The 20,114-nt window shown below is 49.1% G+C and overlaps 3 protein-coding genes across 3 annotated transcripts; 2 read left to right on the top strand and 1 right to left on the bottom strand.

The window, feature by feature from the left end:
* The first annotated feature begins 3,106 nt into the window (after positions 1-3,106).
* LOC127327814 (mitochondrial adenine nucleotide transporter ADNT1) lies at positions 3,107-7,964 on the top strand. The gene is made up of 8 exons (XM_051354611.2): positions 3,107-3,324; positions 4,913-4,961; positions 5,539-5,702; positions 5,925-5,962; positions 6,682-6,794; positions 6,916-7,029; positions 7,118-7,456; positions 7,549-7,964. The coding sequence occupies exons 1-8, from the start codon at positions 3,158-3,160 to the stop codon at positions 7,627-7,629; spliced, it is 1,065 nt and encodes a 354-aa protein (XP_051210571.1). The 5' UTR covers positions 3,107-3,157; the 3' UTR covers positions 7,630-7,964.
* A 269-nt stretch (positions 7,965-8,233) lies between these two features.
* On the bottom strand, positions 8,234-10,667 carry LOC127340272 (uncharacterized). Its single transcript, XM_051366046.2, has 2 exons — positions 8,517-10,667; positions 8,234-8,466 (listed from the first exon to the last, which is right to left on the bottom strand). The coding sequence occupies exons 1-2, from the start codon at positions 10,618-10,620 to the stop codon at positions 8,264-8,266; spliced, it is 2,307 nt and encodes a 768-aa protein (XP_051222006.1). The 5' UTR covers positions 10,621-10,667; the 3' UTR covers positions 8,234-8,263.
* A 2,555-nt stretch (positions 10,668-13,222) lies between these two features.
* Positions 13,223-15,551, top strand: LOC127327813 (uncharacterized). Its single transcript, XM_051354610.2, has 6 exons — positions 13,223-13,442; positions 14,320-14,418; positions 14,507-14,615; positions 14,912-14,983; positions 15,112-15,117; positions 15,220-15,551. The coding sequence occupies exons 1-6, from the start codon at positions 13,273-13,275 to the stop codon at positions 15,337-15,339; spliced, it is 576 nt and encodes a 191-aa protein (XP_051210570.1). The 5' UTR covers positions 13,223-13,272; the 3' UTR covers positions 15,340-15,551.
* Positions 15,552-20,114: the final 4,563 nt, after the last annotated feature.

Here is a 20,114-nt window from a genome sequence, read left to right as displayed (position 1 = left end):
CGCTAGCAGGCTTATCATCCAGGAGCGTCAGTCCGAGACACTAGAAACCCAGCTCCGGCGCTCGGCCCAGCACAGGCCTATCAGAATCCAGCGCTCGGCTCCGGCGCTCGGCCCAGCACAAGCCTATCTAGTGGTCATAATCGAAAAAAGCAATAAGCGTCCTTATCTGAAAGCAGTGGCCTCCTTATCTGTTATCTGGTGGTCGTGCCGGAGTTGTAGGAGGAAAGCCGAGAGCGACGGCCGCCTCTCCGGCGAGTCTCCTGCCGCCACATCGCCACGCCACGGCACTTGATTTGGACTCATCACAATTCCCAGCACACACATACATATTCCTGTCGACGAGGCAAATCCGCTTCACCCTGGCCGCAGCCGGTCCGAATTTGCTGGCGAATAAACCCTATCCACGCCTTTCTATCAGTGCTGCTATGTCCGTGTGTGTGATCGCTGCTGCCTGCTGCGCTTCGAACGATCGGATTGCGGTGGTGGTCCATAAGGAACTTGTGAACGCGATCGCACGGGTACCTTTGGCCCAACACCTGCAGCAAGGGCCAAATTATCAGTCCACGTCCATCGCGGCTACAAGCTCAAACGCTGTCCACAGTTTTAGGGGTACAGACAGACCGGCCACACAACCAACCAAAACCAATCTTCACCATCACCCACCACTGTTCTTGTGTCTGATGATCGCCGATCGGGCACCAAACTCTGCCGTGCCTTACGAACCACGCAATGTTCTGGTACAAGATCGAAATGAAGTCCAAAAAGGGGAATTACTACAATTTAAATCTTACCTACTCCCTCCGACAATTATTATGGATCCGAGGGAGTACTGTTTAATCCGTTCTGTAACTGATTCGATTTTTTCTAGATACATATATGTATGTATCCAAACAAAACCAAGTCAATGGATAGTAGTAGATTAAAGAACGGTTCAGCCTGCCGCGTCGCTCCGCTCTCGCGCGACTCAGGTGGCGAGCAAACCCTAGCGCTGCCGCCCTCTCTCCCCCGCCCCCTCCTCGTCACTACCTAAGGATGCCGCCGGAAACTGCGGGGTCGCTGATGAAGGTAGCTGTGAGGTCCTCGTCGCCCCGCTTGCTCGTGATGGACAATCGAATCGGGGCGGCGGTCTACAAAGGTGTGGCCGTGCGACTTTGCGGCAAGGGGCGGGGCCGTGACATCGATGCCTTGGACCAAAGCAAAAGGATGGCGTCTTCCCCTCGTCTAGCGCGTCCAAGCTTGTCGGCGCTGATCTTCGGTGGCCTCTGCCGTCAGATGTAGTGCCAGGTTTGGGTGCTAGAGGTGGACCTGAAACCAGGAGCAATCCATGGAAGGCGATGCTAACCGCGACGGTGGTGATGCCCGTGGGCACCATGTTCTTCCTTGGAGCACTGACGAAGTATCTTTCCCTTGACCGTCCCCCTCTTGGTACCCGAGAGAAATCCAAAGTTCCTTGGGTTGGGCGGTAACGACGCTCCAGGTGCCATCACATTCCTTAAGGTGACGTCTTGGGTGAGTTGGGGTATGGATTTGTGTTGTTTCAAGCAGCTGGCGTCGATGCCGTGGTTAGAGCTGTGGTGGTGATTTCGAGCCCTAGGGCTAGCACCTGCAATTATCTTGGTTGCTCTATGCTACTTCTTTGCACTCTCTTGGTTGCGGTGTTGCATGAAGGCGAGTGCACAATGTTCTTTTTCTCTTGCATGCGATGTTCGGAGGCTTAATAATGCTCTCACTATTCTTCTACAAAGCACCTTCTCATCACCATCCTTGCCCCGCAGTCACTAGCGGACCCAAGATTTTTGTCAAGTCTAGGCACATTGTAAGTTGTGTCAAATTTTCATCAAAATAAGCCATGTCTCCCGTCGGAAGTCCGGGAATGCGCCCAGGCTTAGGAATGGTTGGATCTGCCACTGCCTGCAGCTTCGTCTCTTCGCGATTGTATTCGTGGTCGGTTGTAGGCTTGGTCGGTTGTAGGCTTCTCAAACTAAGTTTGATGTAGCGAATGGTTGGGCTCTATTGTTGTCCCAACTTGGTAGTCTGCCTCCTGGCCTCCTCTCTCTTCTCAGCGTGAGCATCTCCAATGACGACGGTACGCCAACCTTTGAGCTAGGGCGAGGTGGGTAAGGGGCCCCTCTCCGATCATGGAAGAGAACGTATAAATGTATAAGGAACGACCCACCTCTGTTGGTACAGTCTTGAACACTTCACTTTGCCATTGGTGCTCCCACCACAAGATCTCCCTTCATCGCTCCCTGTTGCTTCATTCACGTTTGAGGACTTGGATGGCTCCAACTAACCTTCTTGTTTATCTTCTGTTTGGTGGTGCCTTTGGGTTGTAACTTATTTTAGAACGGAGTTTTCATATTTCTCTTGTCCGCCATTCCAAAAATAAATGCCGTAGATTCATCTAGATTCACATGTACCTACACCAAACACGTCTAGATAAACGCAAATCTAAACAAATCCACGACACTCATTTTGAAACAAGAAAAATATCACGAGTATGTAATGTAATCTAGAAGAAAGATAAACGGAAATGAAGTGGATGGATGGAGAGGGCCGGAGCGATGGGATGGGAGCCCAGCAGGCCGCGGGCGCGCGGGGAAAAGCAGCCGAGCCGAGCATCTCCGTCGCGACGGCGGATCTAGGTTTCCGTTAAGCTCCTGCTCACCCTTTCTGACCTGTCACGCTAATACACTATTCCTCTCACTCGCCGACACGCGGGCCCGGTTCCCCCATCCCGAGGCTGACGCCAGAACCCGGTAAACATGGACGGCCCGGATAAGCCCGGCCACACCCTCCCGCAAATTACCAATCCCACCTAGAAATGCAGCGCGCACGCGCCTCACTGGCGGTATCAGAATGACATCGGGACCCACTTGCCATCCGGGCCTACTGGCAGTGAGGGAGAGGGCGTTGTGGTTAAGTGGGTGCGCTAAAAGCGGAACGAGACGCCGGGAATGGGTTAATAGCCACCACCACCACCACCTCCCGTGCCGTCCCCCACCACTTGCCTGCCTTCTTCCCTGCCGCACGCGCGCACGCCCAACCCGCGCCGCCGCCGCCGCCGCGAAAACCCCGGCCCAAACCCGCCGCCGCCCTCACACTCCTCGGCGGGGCGAGCGATCCGGGCGGCGAGAGGGGTTCGGGAGGGGAGGAGATGGCATCGGAGGACGTGGTGGGCAAGAGCAGGGGCGACACGGCCGTCAACACCATCGTCAACCTGGCCGAGGAGGCCAAGCTCGCGCGCGAGGGGGTCAAGGGCCCCGGACACCAGGTCCTCACCGTATGCAAGTCGCTCTTCGCAGGAGGCGTCGCCGGCGGACTGTGAGTCCCGACCCTCTCCCTCCTTCCCTCCCTCCATCCCTCCATCCCTCCACCCAGTTCGATTCGTCCCCGCTCTCGCCGTGCCCTGCTCACCGTGCGCGCGCGCGGCGGCTCCCAGCCAGATTCGTTTATTAGATTGCCGTTTCCCCCGTGCCGGATTCGTTCAGTCCCCTGGGGCAATTGCGATTCCTCCGTGAAATTTGTTGGTTTCCTCGTGGTATACGTGCGTAATTCGCCTTGCAATCCGGCATCACTCGATTACGGGGTTAGGTGACGGCGATCTGCGCCGAGATTCCCAACGCTTAAACCCCTGCCCCGCGCTCCGCCCAGATCTCGCGTCAGTTTGCATGCTAGTCTTCATCTCGATTGGAATTCGCATCTCATGAGTCAATTTCGTCCATGATCTGAACCATTCCCCTGGGAACACATGCATGATCGCTCCGTGATCTGCAACACGCCACACAGATTCCGCACTAAAGCATTTCTTAACGCTAATCTAAAATTGTTTTGCCTGGATCAGTTTGCCGGCACATAAACCCTAGTGGTAGACGGAATCTGGGGCGGAAATGTTAGATGGGGTTGTTCTATTAGCTTTTTCTCATCATGTCATGCGAATGTAATTCAAATTGCCATTTCTAGTATTCTGTTTCCCTTTTTTTATTGTTATCAAATTGCCACATCTAGTATTCTGCGCCGTGAGCTTGTCTAATTGGAGGTGCTTTCGAGTAGAATTATTCTGCAAAACGCTGTTGTTTGGCCACTAGCTAAAACCCCTGCCCACACCCTATAATAAGTCTATTCTCCACACTTTATGCATCTAATCTTAATTATCGATGTATTCTTTACTTGAGCTGTTAATTATTGATGCGTTAACTATCGCCACATTCTTAATTATTAAGGATCTTCATGATGTCATGGAATCCCATTATCTAAAGGCTAAAGCTCAACCATTAACTGCCAATCTGGGTTACTTGATGTAATAATACTCTATATTTGGATGGTACAAGACTATGGCTAGTTGATCTTTTCTTCCTTGCTTTGTGCTATAGCCATCAATTGTTAATATACTTTGCTGGAATCAAAGCTGGTTTTGCTTTTTTGCTCTTTTGAGATGTTGATTCATCACAGATTTTAAGGATCTATATTTACATGTCGATTCCAGTTTCTAGTAAATCATCTGCAGTCTGTTTAACTACTGGTGCATTCTTTATTTGATGTCTTGATAGTTCTTCATTCTTAAATATTGTGAATCTTGTCATGTCATAAAATTGCATTACAAAATGCGCTAAAGCAAGCCTCTGATTGTAACTGTGTCAACTTGATGTAAAGTCATAATATTTTAGTTGGTAGAATGCTATGGCGAGTTGATCCCTTCTTCCTTTTGTACTACTCTAGCTACCAAATGTTGTTATAGTTTCCTCAAGTCAAAGCTGGGAATATATTCTTCGTTTTCTTTACTGGCCACTTGGGAACATTGCTTACTTGATGCAGACATAAAACGTTAGAAACTTAGATTGCCAATTACTTCGTCATTGAAATGGTAGCTATGCATACTTATGAGTCTTGTTAACTTTATTGTTTCTCACAGATCAAGGACTGCTGTTGCTCCTCTTGAGCGATTGAAGATCCTGCTTCAGGTGAGTTTCTTATGTCTTGATTTTTCTTTTATCTTGTTTAGACTTGTAGCATGTTTTGGTTTTTCTTCATTGACAGGTTTGTCCTTGTGTTAGTTTTTCCTAAGTTGTTCTGTAAACCATGTAGTATGACATCAAGATTACTTGGCTAAATTAATAGTATTTGTTTGTTTGTTTGTTTCAATAGTTTCTTCTCTTATTTGATATCAGTTAACGTAGATATGATGCAAGCTATATATCTACCATATCATTGTATTCGCTATGTTCTCTGTATTATAAACCAAATCCATGGTTTATCTCATACATAGCTATTTATAACCACATGTAACAATTCTAGTACCTTGTCGAATTTGTGGAGGAAATTAAAACTAGCCTCTTGCAGTGCACATTCATTGCTCCCTCTTTCAGTACTGAATAATTGGGAATAATAATGCTTAAAGTAGTCAGGTCGCACTTGTTATTGGACCCCAATAGCTCCGTTACTAAAATTATCTATACGTGTGTACTTTGTATGAAAAGGGTAGGTTTGGTTAAAATAGTTCAGTTGGACCACTGACTTATGTTACCTTGCTTAACGCAGGTTCAAAATCCTCACAGTATCAAGTACAATGGTACAGTTCAAGGGCTGAAGTATATATGGAGAACCGAAGGCCTTCGTGGACTCTTTAAGGGCAATGGGACGAATTGTGCTAGGATTGTCCCAAATTCTGCTGTCAAGTTCTTCAGTTATGAGCAAGCATCAAGGTGTGTTCTTGTTTGCAATTACTCTTGCCTTGCACAACTTCTTGCTGTGCTACCACCTAGTTATTTGTAGTTTGCACTTTGCAGAACTTTTATCTGTTGCATGATGAGACTGTTTTGACCTGAAATTGGTTAGAAGCATTTCAGTTTTACTCACATATTTACATGTCAATTTTCATGTTACAATATTTAATGTGTTATTTCCTTTCTGTATCCAATTTGCAGGGGTGTTTTGTATCTGTACCGACAACAGACTGGGGATGGTAATGTCTTGTTCCCTTCTTCCGCACTACACAGATTAGTTTCCAGTGTTCTGCATCTTCATTTTTTAGACGTGCATATGTGACAAACTGTTATACCACCTGTTATTCTAGTCTCTGTCATGTCTAATATGACAGCTATACCTGTATTGTCATCGGAATTTGTTAACTCGGCTGCACCACCTCATAGCATTGATGGCCTGTCCATCAACTACAAGAAGTTATGGAACTGTGAAGTATTTTTCTATTCAATTTTATAGGGATTTGATTTCACCAAATCCAAGCACTATATTGTCTTTGTTGCAAAAAAGTTTACAAATTGGATGCAGGAAATGGAAGTATCAGTAATGTGTGAATTCTTAGTCCTAGTAGTATGTTTTTATACACAACATTAATTTCTTAACCTACATGGCCTTTTATCCAACCATGTTTTCCTTCAACGCCAACTTCTGTCATTGCTTGAGGCCTAAATGAGCTTGTTGCTCACCAAATTGGACATGAAAATGTCTTTTGTATTATAATCCAATCCATAATTGGACATACGGTTCATTAGCTTCGTTGCTCAATATCAGACTTAACTTGCTCTGCTTCATGGCAAGTGAATTATTCATGTTTGACTGCATTGCGTACATTTTTTGAGGGATTCTTGTCATGCATATAGATGTTGAGTAATGGAAATATCTGGATTCAACAATTCATCAGTTGTTAATTATGTTGAACAGAGAATGCTCAGCTTACTCCAGTACTGCGCCTTGGGGCTGGAGCCTGTGCTGGTATCATAGCCATGTCTGCTACTTATCCCATGGATATGGTTAGGGGTAGGATTACTGTTCAGGTACTGTTTAGTTTTCATTGCCTCGTGATACTCTGACTGTCCATAGTTGAATATAAATTATTGTGTGGTTATATTTCATTCCATCTGCTATTTTAATGGAGATTATCATCTCAATTTGCAGACAGATAAGTCTCCTTACCAGTACCGTGGTATGTTTCATGCATTGGGCACAGTTTACCGTGAAGAAGGCTTCCGTGCTTTATACAGAGGGTGGCTTCCATCAGTGATTGGAGTTGTAGGTTCCTCTTAACTAGAAATATTATTTGTGTGCTGTGTCTTGCCAATGGGTTCTTATCGCTTTATACTTATTTTTCTTCTTGCAGGTCCCTTATGTTGGCCTTAACTTTGCTGTATACGAGTCTCTGAAGGACTGGATCCTCCGGACAAATGCATTTGGACTAGCAGATAATAATGAGTTGCATGTAGTCACAAGGCTTGGATGTGGAGCTGTGGCCGGAACCATAGGCCAGACTGTGGCATACCCTCTTGATGTTGTCAGGAGAAGAATGCAGATGGTCGGTTGGAACCATGCTGCCTCTATTATTACTGGAGAAGGCAAAGAGGCACTGCAGTACAATGGAATGGTCGATGCATTCAGGAAAACTGTTCGCCACGAAGGATTTGGTGCTTTGTACAAGGGTCTTGTGCCCAACTCAGTGAAGGTAATCTTTCTTATAAAAAAAATGCAAATGTCTGAGCTTCCTTGATATCTGAATGCTGTTTCTAATTTTGTGCCCCTGCTTTGTATCTTCAGGTGGTGCCATCCATCGCCATTGCTTTCGTCACGTACGAGGCTGTGAAGGATGTTCTAGGAGTAGAGATGAGGATAGACTGAAGAACTGGGCTTAGTTATCCGTCCTGGTCGTTATCAACTTCTATTTTTGTAGGTGTTGAGAGTTCTTTTTTTGTTAGGCAGGGCGAGTAGAAGGACAATAGGACCCGAGGCTCCATTCAGCATAAGGCCCTCTCAGCCCTTGTCGATATATCCTACTACTGGTTCCAGATCCTAATTGTTGCCGCACTCTCTCGAGGAAATAATAAGTTGGCTGTAAAGCATTAAAAGCATTTGCCTAACTCATAAAGTCTTATTCAGTGAGGAACGATGTATTGAGATTGAAACATAAGCTTGCATGCTGTGTGCTGCTAATAGTGGATTTTGCCGTTTTTTCATCTTCAACACTGTTTCTAGTTTGTTTGTTGCTGCTGCCGTTATATATACTGATAGTTTTAAGGTAGGAAAACTTAATGACATCAGTGCTATCTGAACATTTTCTTTGCCTGTTTTCATTTGTTTTTCAAACGCATACAACGAAGATCCAATTGCTTGCAGCCAAAGTGAAGAAATGCTCACTGCTGTAAATGGTTGCTATACTTGTGAAATTGTTCTACTGGATTTCATCTGGAGCTTGGATCTATCTGGTTCTATGTAGGGCAAGTAGTCGTCAAGATACAATCTGGCATTTGCATTTCTAGGCTAATTCCGAGTCTGAAGCGTGACCACCGTTCCCACGCCGGCGGGATTGTGGAATCACAGCCGCTTGCAACTGCCCGTCGGACATTATCCTCGGCGTACGTCGGATGACCTGCAGCTGCGGCAGCGGCTGCCGTACCACCCCCATCGACCTCGACTTCTGCGGCGGTCCTGCAGCGAGACGCACGAACGCACGCCATTATCAGCATCATCGTCCCAGTAGCGATGTAGGTAGCTACAGTCTCACTTGCCTGCTTTGGCGGCGGCCGCCCTGCCAGCCGGCCTTCGCGGCGACGACAGCGCCGGCGGCATCCTGCCGCTGCCGCTGCCGCTGCTCCTCGCCGACAGCGATCTCGACCAGGTGGTGGGCGAGGCTGTCTCAGCAATGTCTGGCAGCGTCGCGGCGCTATGGACGCTCTCGTCCCCGCACAGCGAGTTCCCGTCGCTGCCGGAGTCGGAGATGTGCAGGATCCCGGGTGCCGCCTTGCCCTTCTCCTTCTCCATCACCCTGTACGCGTACATCTCGAACGGCACGTCGGACACGCGAGGCGCCGACGCGCTGCCCTGCCACGCCGGGAGCTTCCTCTGCAGCATCGCGTCCATGTCGAGGTAGTCCACCGCCGGCGCCGGCGCATCATGCTGCTCCGGGTTCAGGACGAGGAACCGCTTGACGTAGCGTAGCACGCGGCAGATGGAGCTGAAGGACGGGCGCTGCGCCGGGTCGGCGTGCCAGCAGCGCCTGGTGAGGCCGGTGAGGTACTTGGGCGCCTGGAACGGGAACAGCGGCCTCTCGCCGGCGCGGATGTTCTTGCTCATGTTGTCCCCCTGCAGGTGGTTGTCCTCGAACGGGATCTTGCCGGTGATCAGCTCGAAGCAAATCATGCCGAAGCTATACGCGTCGGCCTTTTCCGTGCGCCGCGCCGCGGCCTCGTCGTTCTCCAGTACCTCCGGCGCGTACCATATGCATGGGTTCGCACCGCCATTGCCACTGCCATTGGCGTTTGCGTTTGCGTTTGTTCCGGCGGTGGCATGCGACGCCTTCCGGGCGGGGCTAGTCGCTGTGGCGGCGGAGTGGCCGCCGAACCCGGCGACCTTGATGATCACGTACCCGTCGGCGGCGCCGTGCCTCTGCTTGACGAGCACGTTGGACGGGTTGAGGTCGCCGTGGTATATATTCTTTGAGTGGAGGTGCTCCATGCCGCGCGCGATCTGCAGCATCGTGTCCACGACGACGACGAGCGGGAGCGGCGCGCGCGGCGTCCGCTTGCCGCCGCCGGTCACCTCCTTGACGTAGCACCCGAGGTCCTTGCCCATGAGCTGGTCCATGACCAGGAACGCCTCGCGCTTCTCCTCGTCGTGGAAGCAGTACCGGCAGTGCGCCACGTTCGGGTGCGCCACGGAGGTGAGCAGCGCGATCTCGGCGCAGACCGCGGCGTCGTCGGCGTCCACCCCGATGTAATGCTTCACGGCGATGGCCTCCCCCATCCACTGCGCCTCCTTGAGGCTGCCGCCCAGGCGCCGCCGTATGTGGAAGTCGCCGCCGGCGAGGAGCGCGGATGCCGGGTGCAGCTTTCCACGTGGCGCGGCTAGGAGGTCGGCGAGCCGGTGCTCGTGCCGTGACATCGGCTTGGAGGAGCCTTGTTTCATTTCGTCGAGCAGCTGGGAGAGGAGCCACCTGTCCTCCTTCCACGCCGTGTCCAACCGGGCGATGAGCTCTTGCGTGGACAAGTATGCCATGCCGACCTTGCTTCGCCGGAACAGGGCCGGATCAATGAGATCTTTGTCGTAATCTCTACCAAAGAGCGTCCGGCTTCGGGCGAGCTCATCGGGGTCGGACGACGCGGCGGCCTCCGCGGCAACCTCGACGGCCTCGAGCACGACGGCGACGCACCAGAGGAGGCTGTGCATGTGCAGCTCAACGCACTCGACGCCATGCGTGGCCACGACCGCGCGCGCCCACCAGCTGGTATTGCCGCCGCCGTGCGTGTCGCCGAGGCAGTGCCGGATGTAGTGATCGGCGTCGCGGACGGCGCGCTGGAGCTCGCGGAGCGGGGACTCGAGGGGCCTCCACCTGCCGACGAGGCGGTCGTCGAAGCGGAGGTGGGCGCGCACCTCGGCGGCGACGGCGTCGAATGCGAGCGCGCATGCGTCGGCCAGGAGGCGGCATTGGCGCGGGTTGACGCGGAGCTCGTGGTGGAAGGCCATGAGGGCGGCGACGCCGCCGAGGGCCTCGCCCACCTGACGGAGCTGCTCCATGGATGGATGCTTAATTTGGGGCCTCGTTGGCTCGCTCGGCTCATATGCAATTGGAGGAAAGATGGGTGAGCATGGATGGATACGAGTGCAGCCATGCATGCAAAGATTTCTGGCTTAAAGACCGAAGAGCACAATGCTTGAAAGTACCTAAGGTCAACCGCCCGGTGTGTCGAGTGTCTGCATCCTTCTCCACGTTATGAGCAAGTGTAAGAGCATTTCTAGTAGGGTCCTCTCCAAAGATTTTTGGAACGCGATGGACATTTTATCGTCTACAGTTGCGCGCTCTGAAGTCCTTTTTCACCTGGCGTGGTTCAATACGTTGTCTGGTCCCGAGCATGTCCCCGCTTCACAGAGGACGCTCGGGCGTGCCGAACAGAACGAGAAGCGAGGTGGGTGCTCAACTGTCGGCAACCAAATCCAGAACGGTTGGTTCCCGCCTTTTATTTCTCGTCGCACCTCCCTTCCCGCGCCTCCCACCCCTCCGCCGCCGCTCGATTTGCCGACCGTATCGACGGCCAATCTCTCCTGAGTCGGGCACCGTCGTGAAGGCTGGCTCCCTCGCCGTCCTTTTCGCCGCCATTGCTTCGCCCACGCGTCCCAGAACACGCCGGCTAATCCGCCCCTCCTCCACGCACAGAAGGTGTTCGACGGCTTGTCTGGTAGGCGTGACAGGTCGCTGTTCGTTGCCTCCTTTGCCGCGGATGAATTTTAACCATTTATTTTGCTTCAGACATGGATAGAGATGACGAGATGATCGTCCTAATGATAAAGGACGAGCAAGCCTTCGACGACGATATTCGGGAGCATTTGTCAATCATCGCGTCCCTGCAAAACATGCTTGACGCCGATGCGGAGAAGAGGAAGAGGCCGTGCCGTGGAGGTTTAAAGGCGGGAAGAAAGAAGTTGAAGCTCCGGTAGAGGATGGAGGGGCATACCATGCTGCACAACGAATACTTCGCGATGGGGCAACACATGCTGAAAATATTTTGACGCCGATATCAGATGAGCAAGGATTTGTTCATGAATATCCTCCACGGCGGTCGAGAGTTCGACTCCTACTTCAAGCTGAAGGACGACTTTGTTCGCACGGTCGGGTTCTCGTCGATTCAGAAGAGCACCGCCGCCATGGGGATGCTTGCATACGGAGCACCTGCCGATACACAGGACATGACGATTACCTTCGCATGAGTGAGTCTACTGCCATTGAGTGCATGTACATGTTTTGCCGAACTGTGGTGGAAAAATTTGGTAAATACTACTTGAGAGGGCCAACTGAAGAAGAGACTGCAAGGATCATGACCCAAAATGCAGCGATAGGATTCCTTGGGATACTTGAAAGCATCGATTGTATGCACTAGTCATGGAAGAATTGTCTGTTTGCTTGGCTAGGTATATACAAAGGGCGTCATGTATAATGCAATATGGTGCTTGAATCTGTGGAAGATTATGACCTATGGAAGAATATCCCTGCAACGCAAAAACCTGCTACCACTAGAACTCGGAAAACTAAAGCCAAGTACCACGAGTGTGTAACAAAACTAAGATCGAGAACCATCGGAATTTGCCTCTAGGTCTCTTCTCCACAAACTTTCTTGAAACATGAATATCACCAGCTCAATCTTCGAGCATCATCGGGAAACGATCATGACTCACAAAGCCTCTCTTCGACACATCAACCACCATCTTCATCAACTTTGGTGCCCCATCCTTGAGACTGATCTTGTTAACACCCTTCATCAGCCCTGGTCCTGTAAAGCAGGAACAAACAAGTGGTAAACCCGCACCAATTCCACATCCTTGCTGGATGTCGACGCATGCCCCCGCCAATTGTTGTTGATGTCATTGTGCTGCGTCACCTAGCAGTGCCAGATGAACTAGTGCTTTCGCAGATGACACAATGATAGCGTTGAAGCCGAGCGCATGCGTCGACATTCATCAAGGGGGGTGAATTTTGAGAAAATCTAGTGCTTTCGCGGAGCTCATGAGGCAGTGACGCCGCTGAGGGCTCGACCCATCTGATGGAGCTAGTATATGAACGCCATGGGCCAAACCCAAACGCCGCCATCAGCCCCCGCTCGTGTGCTGCCACGGTGGCGGGAGTCCCCATCTCTGAATTGTTTGATTTCCCTTTATTCCAGTGAAATAATCTACATGTGTAGTGAAAAGTGTATTTGACTCCATCTCTTTATTTTCAAAAATTCTAAAAGCATATTTGCAAATTTTGAGAAAACCTATTGGAAATTCGTTGTATTATGGCAACACAAAAATGACAAAATCTAATAAAATTTGAAGATTTGAAAATATGCATACTAGTACCAAACTTTTGTGGTTTTGTGTAGTTCATAATACAAAGTATTTTAAACTGATATTTTTCACGTCGATGGGATATAGCATTGGCTACATTTGTTTTTTTAAGAAAATTAAAAACTTTTATTTTCAGAATTTTTAGAGTTGATAGGGCTTAGAGCCAAAAATCTGTACCCCATGTGTTGGTCGTCTTTTGTCTTTTGGGCTTCTTGGAGAAGCTTCTCCCCACCAGATTCTCTAGAATAACTTGCTCCAGATTATAATTTAGTTAGGCCAAATTTGAATTATAAGCCAGAATAATTTTTTTTTTGGATCCAGGCTTGTTGACAGTGGAAAGAAACTTCTCCACAAGCTGAAAAGAAGTGGGCCTACTAACCCTGTGTACTTCAGAGAGATACAAAAAAACAGAGCGAACAATTCCTCGGTCCCTCCACCCAAGAAGCGATGGCGCGTCGATCCCTCCTCCTCGCCGCCGCCGTGCTCCTCTCCCTCCTCGCCGCGGCGGCGGGGGACGCGCCGTTCGTGGTGGCGCACAAGAGCGTCAAGCTGTCCCGCCCCGGGCCCGGCGTCGAGCGCCTCGCCGTCACCCTCGACCTCTACAACCAGGGATCCGCGTGAGTCCCTCCCTCCCTCGATCTCCGGGATCTGGTCCGGCCGGCCAGATCCCGCGGTTTAGCTCACGGATTTCGCGCTTCGGCTACGTTTCGCACATCATCTACCACTTGGTTGCGAGTTCGTCTTGTCTGAAATCTTGGTCGATGTTGTGACTGGGATGTGTTCAAAGCCAGAACTGCACTTGTGTTTAGGTGTTGTAGATTGCAGAGTTTTCGTTACTGGGAATCCTGGCTGGTTTTTTACCAGATCCACTGAAAATTTTGGGGTGGAGCATGCTTGCCCTGTTCGTCTGAAAGAATTGGCGAAAGTGGTTAGATACTAGGTGAATTCTAGCAAACAGTGTTACATCAAGTCCTGGTCATATCATGTTGAAAGTTGGTTAGATTCATCTGTCCAACTATACGTGTAGTTAGAAACTTGGAATTGTAGTATTGTACCTGAAATGACGGAGGCTGGGGCTTCCCCTTTTCGAAAAATATCCGAAATGAGGGAACTGAACGCCGAGTGGATAAATCAACTAGATAATTATACCCACTATGATACTTTAAGGTCTGATTTCCGTCTCCACTGTTTCTTTAATCAATTTTAACAGTCGGTTAAAGTCTATTTCAGTGCTGTGCATCTCCATTTTATGGTCTTCATTAGTTTTTTGCTGACCAACATTAGCATCCGAGACTTATGCCACAGCATATGTTCCCCGCACTTAATGCTAGATAACCATGAAGCCAAAATTGTGTTGCATTTGTAGATGGGCTGCTCATTATCATGTACAAATTTACGTCTGCACCTTACCTTTCATGTGTATAAAAAGCAAACGCCTTCATTTCATTTCCCATCAGCATCAGCACATACTTAATGTGAATTATGATTTCCCAGGACTGCCTACGACGTCAGCCTGAACGATGACTCTTGGCCACAGGAAGCATTTGATCTTGTCTCTGGAAGCACATCGAAGATAGTGGAAAAGCTTGAGCCGTCAGTACACACCCCAGTATTGCCCAGTATTGTCTTTCCATTGCCATACTAGGATTTACCCATGACGATGTACCTTTTGTACTTTCAGCGGTTCTACTGCGTCCCACCACTTTGTCTTGGAGACCAAGGTGCAGGGCAGGTTTCAGGGTTCTCCTGCCGTTATCAAGTACCGTGTTCCCACAAAGGCTGCACTTCAGGTTTGCTTCTTCTTCTACATGGTTTTTTTTACATAGTAGGTCTACACTTGGTGATTATTTGTACGATTAGTTACATGTAGAGACAGCTTGTTTGTACTAGGGAACTTAAGTGGCATATTGCGAGAATTGGTTACTGTATATACCAGTTATCTCATTGACAGTTCCATTATTAGTAGTTAGTGGCTGAACTTGATGAGCTTTGCTTGGTAATACTTACTATACTAATATCATTACCTACTTTGTTATTCTGTAATGTTCTGTTCCTTGAGCTTAAAGAGCTTATTTTCTCTTACAAGGAGGCCTACTCGACGCCCGTCCTTCCATTTGATATCCTCGCCGAGAGACCTCCACAGCAGAAGTTTGAATTGGTTAGTAGCCATATCACTGCATTCAGTTTAAGACTAAAACCTTTCATGATTCTAATGTTTGAATTGCTATATCTTTGGTGCTGACACTTCACTTCTCGATATCCACCTTTGCCACTTGGACCTTTCAGGCCAAGGTAATTTCGTCATACTCTTTTCATGGACCCACTTATTAGTTACGTCCAAGTAGGAAGGCAGAAACATCATTTAGCGCACACTAACAAACCATCTTTCTGCAGAGAGCTGTCGGGAAATATGGGCCGCTGGCATCTGTTGTTTCCTTTGTTGGCGCGTTCATCTACCTGGTTGCCAGCCCGTCGAAATCTGGTGCTGCAAAAGGAAGCAAGAAGAGACGCTGAAGCAGTTTATCCGCCACCTTTTTTTTGTAGTAGCTGGTTCATCCCAAGAAGCAAACTGGTCCTACCTTTAAACATTAGCTGTTCCCAGTGTACTCTAATGGCTGAAGTAATCAGGAATATAGCAGCGATGTGGTTTTCTTGAGCATCTCGGATGAGTCCTTACTGGCTAAATTTACATAGAAGAATATATTTGATATAGCTTGAATCATTTACATATCTGTTAAGTCTCGTTATTGGATTTCCTTTCAACAATTAATAGTTACACTTGCACCGCTAAGCTGTCATGATATGTTTGAGTTGAGCTAAAACCTGATGTTCATGATTCTTTTATTCTAGTGAGATAGGTGATCAACAATCACTCTAGTGAGATAGGTGATCAACAATCAGTCATCCATTTAGTGTGTGCATTTACTACTCTATGTTACTTCCCAATATGATTAGTTTAAGAAAATATATCATAAGGCGGATCTATTGACAAAGATATGTAATATCCCTTGATTAATGGAATAGAGGTAGTAATAAAGATCATGGACCCTGTAGTAAAAGCTATCAGGAGCATCATGGAGCTATGTACAGACGCACTACTTAAAGGCAAGCACACTCTGATGAGTGTTTTGACTATTGATGCTACTGCGTAATTATTGTACTACCTCCGTTTCGGTTTAACGGGCACGCACGCAGTTCAAGATAAACTTTGACCATTGATTTGGTCAATAAAATATAACTTTTATGTCTACAAAATATATATCGTTAGATTCGTATGCAAAAAAGCTTTCCAATGATATAATTTTTGTGCCATATATTTTATATTTTATTGACTAAAATAATGGTCAAAGCAATTTCTTAAACTACGTGCGCGCCTGTTAATCTGAGACGGAGGGAGTATTCTCTTTTACCCGACAATTATTCAACCAATTCTCGCGTGCCCATCGTATCTTGTGTTGATTCCTCTTCTTTCTTTTTAATCATGTGTGTCGCTTTGTTTTGTTTTTGCAACAGTCTGATGCTGGTTCGATCTGGCACGTGAGATTTTTTTTTTTTTATAAAGGGAATATATTAATATCAATAAGATACCAATTACACTCAGCCTCTGCAACAACGCACCACCCTAATGGCACTACAGATGCACACAGCCAAAAAGAAGGAAAAGAAAACTAAGAAACAAAAATCCCGCTACAGTATCTCGGGTCTAACAACAACAATACATCCACCGCCAAGACAACACCTAAATTACAGACTCTCCAAAAACGACGCCTCCAAGAAGGGAACAATGTTCAAACACCATCGTCGCCCGATCAAAGATCTTAGATTTTCACCCTGAAGATAGTCCCCGCTCTCAAAACAATGCCTCCACCAAGACCATTGCCAGACACAACCAGTCAAGGCCAGACCTTGGGTTTTCACCCTGAAAGGTAGGACTCTGCACTTCACCTGTGTTGTCACCCCTACTTTCATACCGCTGTTGTGAAGCCCGAAACACCAAGCAAGTCTCTCAACAGCGCGAAGACTTGAACCTCCCTTAGCTAGTCCTCCCCTCTGGCCTTCATGAAATTCTCTTCTTCCGACTTTCATCATGGATCCATAGTCACTTGATGTCAACACAGAAAAAGAGCTTCGCGCCGCTCCCTCCAGAACCAAATGGTCGGAATAAAAACATGGGTGTGCACGACCGAATATCTCCGATCCAGCAAACTCCAGGCAAAGCCTGTTACATTCGCCGGTGGAGCCTTCCGGAACTCAACCCCCCGGCCAGATCACGAGTCCAGGCCTCCGGTAGGTCCTCCTCTTCACGCAAGAGAGGCCCTAGGACTGCCACCTTTATACAGGTCGGACCCCCACGTCGGCGACCATCCCGGGCTGGCCAATCCAACCCTCCACCGGCGAGACCATCGCCGGCTTCCATGCCCCTCCATCTCGCCGCCGGACCGCGGTGATAGATCAAAAGATCCACCACCACCAACCGCAGGCCGACCCTCTCCGACGTAGAAGAGAGCCACCTCCTCCGTCGAACCCAAGGCTGCTGCCCCGGGCGCCTTCGTGACGCGGAAAAAGCCCGAGATCGCCTCCATGCACCGACGAGAGGCGGGGGAGGGCATGGCACAGGCCGAGGGCCTGGCCGCCGTCCATCACCAGCCCCTGCCGGTGTGCCGCGGGTGGAAGCCTGTGGAGGGGAGGGTGAGACCGCGGCGCAAGAGCCGCCGCCGCCCATCACCATCCGCGCCGGCCGCCGCCGCGTGCGTCGAGGAGGGGAGAGCCCGTCCGCCGTCCCCCACGTCGGCGTGGAGAGGCCATCGCCGCCGCTACGTGTCTTTCTTGTCTCGTCTCCTCGCCGTTATACAACGCTGGCTTGTCGTGGGTCTGAATTATCATCGACTAATATTCAAATTTTAAACTAGAGTCCTTCTACAGTGCATCAAATAATTTTGGTTCACTTATTTTTGTGATCCAACGGTTCATATTATATCAGAACAACCAAATCCGTGTATTATATTTAGTCATTAGGGTTATTTTTGGCAGTTCATTAGTATTAATCCTAGGGCCGTTTTTTCTCAAACCTGAAGGGGTTAATTGCAATTTCACATGTTGTTTTCTTTGCCTTCTACCACCCCCGCCTTCGCCACTCCACCAGTGCCCTGCCCCAATCATCCTCCGCAGCGCCCTCCCTTGGCGGCACCCTCGGAAAGCTCATGGAAGTGTGATGGGGTGGATGTGAGGGAAGTGTCGACCAAAAGCTGCCACCGCTCTATCTGCGGTTCCCGAATGAGATGCTGAACCTGAGCCTCTTCGTTAATAGGACATGCAACTGCGCTCCTACCGGTCGCCTTATACCGGAGCTGCACATGAACAAGCCCATGGCACGACGGAGAACTTTTGTGCCCAGTGCACGAACGAGATGGCCATCAAGGGCATCAAGCCAGTGCACTACAAGGACAACGTCTTCCACCGCATGCCCTTGACTCTATCTGACATGGTTGTGACTAGTGGCACCGCGTACCTATCGACAACCAGAAGCACAAGGCATATTATATGATAGTAGCAGGAAATTCTTTGTCCTTGAATCAAGGTATTCAGGAAGAGCAGGTTGTTCCAGGAATTCCTGACTATTGCATGGGAACAGATTCATGTTAGAAATATTTTTCCTTTCTAATATTTTTTTATTGGAGGTTCTCTCATTCCTTTTATTGAGAACAATAATGTGAATCTGGCTTTAATGAGTTCTAATATGCAACGTTAAGCAGTTCCCCTTTCTCGGTCTGAGAATTGCATTGTTGGAACTAGATTGGAACGCCAAACAGCTCTAGATTCGAGGGTTTCTGTTATAGCCGAACGCGAGGGAAAGACCCATCCTCGCCAAAATGGGCTCCAACCACTGCTTCACCTGAACTTAGTATAGCTTCGACAAGCTCGCAATCTCAAAATACTCTACTTTAGCCTCTCAATTGCCTGTGTCGATGGGGATGCAAACCACTGAGGCACCGTCTACAGACTCATCCGGTTGCGTGGACCAACATAGAGGTGGCACAGTGCTGGATCAGTGGCGAGGCCCTGTCCGCATGGTGGGGGCGGTCGCAGCGACATGCTTAGAAGGGTGTGCAAGAACAAAATCATGATCCACGATGCATGAAACAAAGCGGATAGCTCCGGTCTAAGGGCATCTCCAACCGGCTGACCCAAACGGACGCGCTGGGCCGTCCGTTTTGGGCCGTTTGGGTGGCCGAGCGGACGCGTGGACGGAGCCCCGCGTCCGCGCGTCCGTTTGGGTCGCGCCATGCACCCAACACGGCAGGTTTGGGTCGCAGCCCCGTACAGTACTTTTTCTTGTAAATCCACTATAAAAACACAAAATAAATTGTAGAAAATATATAAAATAGTTCAAATGCTCAAAATTTATTACACATTACATTGTCCACGTAATGAAGGATAAAGTATTATTCAAAAAAAAAAAATGAAAAAACGATACAAATGATCTAGGCTTCCGGATTTCCTTCATCATTGTTGTTTGCAGCATTGTTGCCTGCATGCTGCCAGACGTGCTCGATCAAATCTGGCTGCAGCTGGTTGTGTACAGCTAGATCTCGAATTTCATGGTGTGCATGAAGAACTTCCTGGAATGATGCCGCGCCACGTAGAGGAGGAACCACCACGCCCTGGCCCTCCCAGTCATTATCATAGAGTGAATCATCCCGCTCTACCTCAACAATCATGTTATGCATGATTACACATGCGGTCATCACCTCCCACAGAGTTTGCACATCCCAGGCTCTGACAGGGTGTCTGATGAGCTTGGAGGATGCCAAACGCCCGCTCGACATCTTTCCGGGCTGCCTCCTGCTCTTTGGCAAACCTTGCCTCCTGCACTGAGTTGGGTTTTCGGATTGTCTTCACGAGTGTAGCCCAAGGTGGATAGATACCATCAGCAAGGTAGTACCCCTTGGTGTAGTGGTGGCCATTGATCTCAAAATCCACATCAGGGGACTGACCGTACGCTAGCCTATCAAACACCGGAGAGCGCTGAAGCACATTGATGTCATTGTGCGAGCCAGCCATTCCGAAGAATGAGTGCCAAATCCATGTATCCTGTGAAGCAACAGCTTCAAGAATGACTGTGCACCCCTCAGAATGGCCACTGTATGCCCCCTGCCAACCAAAGGGGCAGTTCTTCCACTCCCAGTGCATGCAGTCTATGCTGCCAAGCATCCCAGGAAACCCCCTGGAAGCATTGATTGACAACAGACGAGCTGTGTCCTCTGCATTAGGTTGCTGGAGGTACTGTT

The sequence above is a fragment of the Lolium perenne genome, chromosome 1, assembly GCF_019359855.2.
Source record: "Lolium perenne isolate Kyuss_39 chromosome 1, Kyuss_2.0, whole genome shotgun sequence".
Taxonomy (NCBI): Eukaryota; Viridiplantae; Streptophyta; class Magnoliopsida; order Poales; family Poaceae; genus Lolium; species Lolium perenne.
This window is presented reverse-complemented; position numbering and strand designations above follow the sequence as displayed.

What these genes read in the sequence shown, in the direction of transcription:
- LOC127327813 (XM_051354610.2), top strand. Translation starts at nt 13,273, where the DNA reads ATGGCGCGTCGATCCCTCCTCCTCGCCGCCGCCGTGCTCCTCTCCCTC. An exon ending in ATAGTGGAAAAGCTTGAGCC is followed by an intron (nt 14,419 to 14,506) that starts GTCAGTACACAC and finishes TTGTACTTTCAG; the next exon opens with CGGTTCTACTGCGTCCCACC. An exon ending in CCACAAAGGCTGCACTTCAG is followed by an intron (nt 14,616 to 14,911) that starts GTTTGCTTCTTC and finishes TTCTCTTACAAG; the next exon opens with GAGGCCTACTCGACGCCCGT.
- LOC127327814 (XM_051354611.2), top strand. Translation starts at nt 3,158, where the DNA reads ATGGCATCGGAGGACGTGGTGGGCAAGAGCAGGGGCGACACGGCCGTC. An exon ending in GATTGAAGATCCTGCTTCAG is followed by an intron (nt 4,962 to 5,538) that starts GTGAGTTTCTTA and finishes TGCTTAACGCAG; the next exon opens with GTTCAAAATCCTCACAGTAT. An exon ending in CCGACAACAGACTGGGGATG is followed by an intron (nt 5,963 to 6,681) that starts GTAATGTCTTGT and finishes TATGTTGAACAG; the next exon opens with AGAATGCTCAGCTTACTCCA.
- LOC127340272 (XM_051366046.2), bottom strand. Translation starts at nt 10,620, where the DNA reads ATGCATGGCTGCACTCGTATCCATCCATGCTCACCCATCTTTCCTCCA. An exon ending in GGCGGCCGCCGCCAAAGCAG is followed by an intron (nt 8,467 to 8,516) that starts GCAAGTGAGACT and finishes GATGATGCTGAT; the next exon opens with AATGGCGTGCGTTCGTGCGT.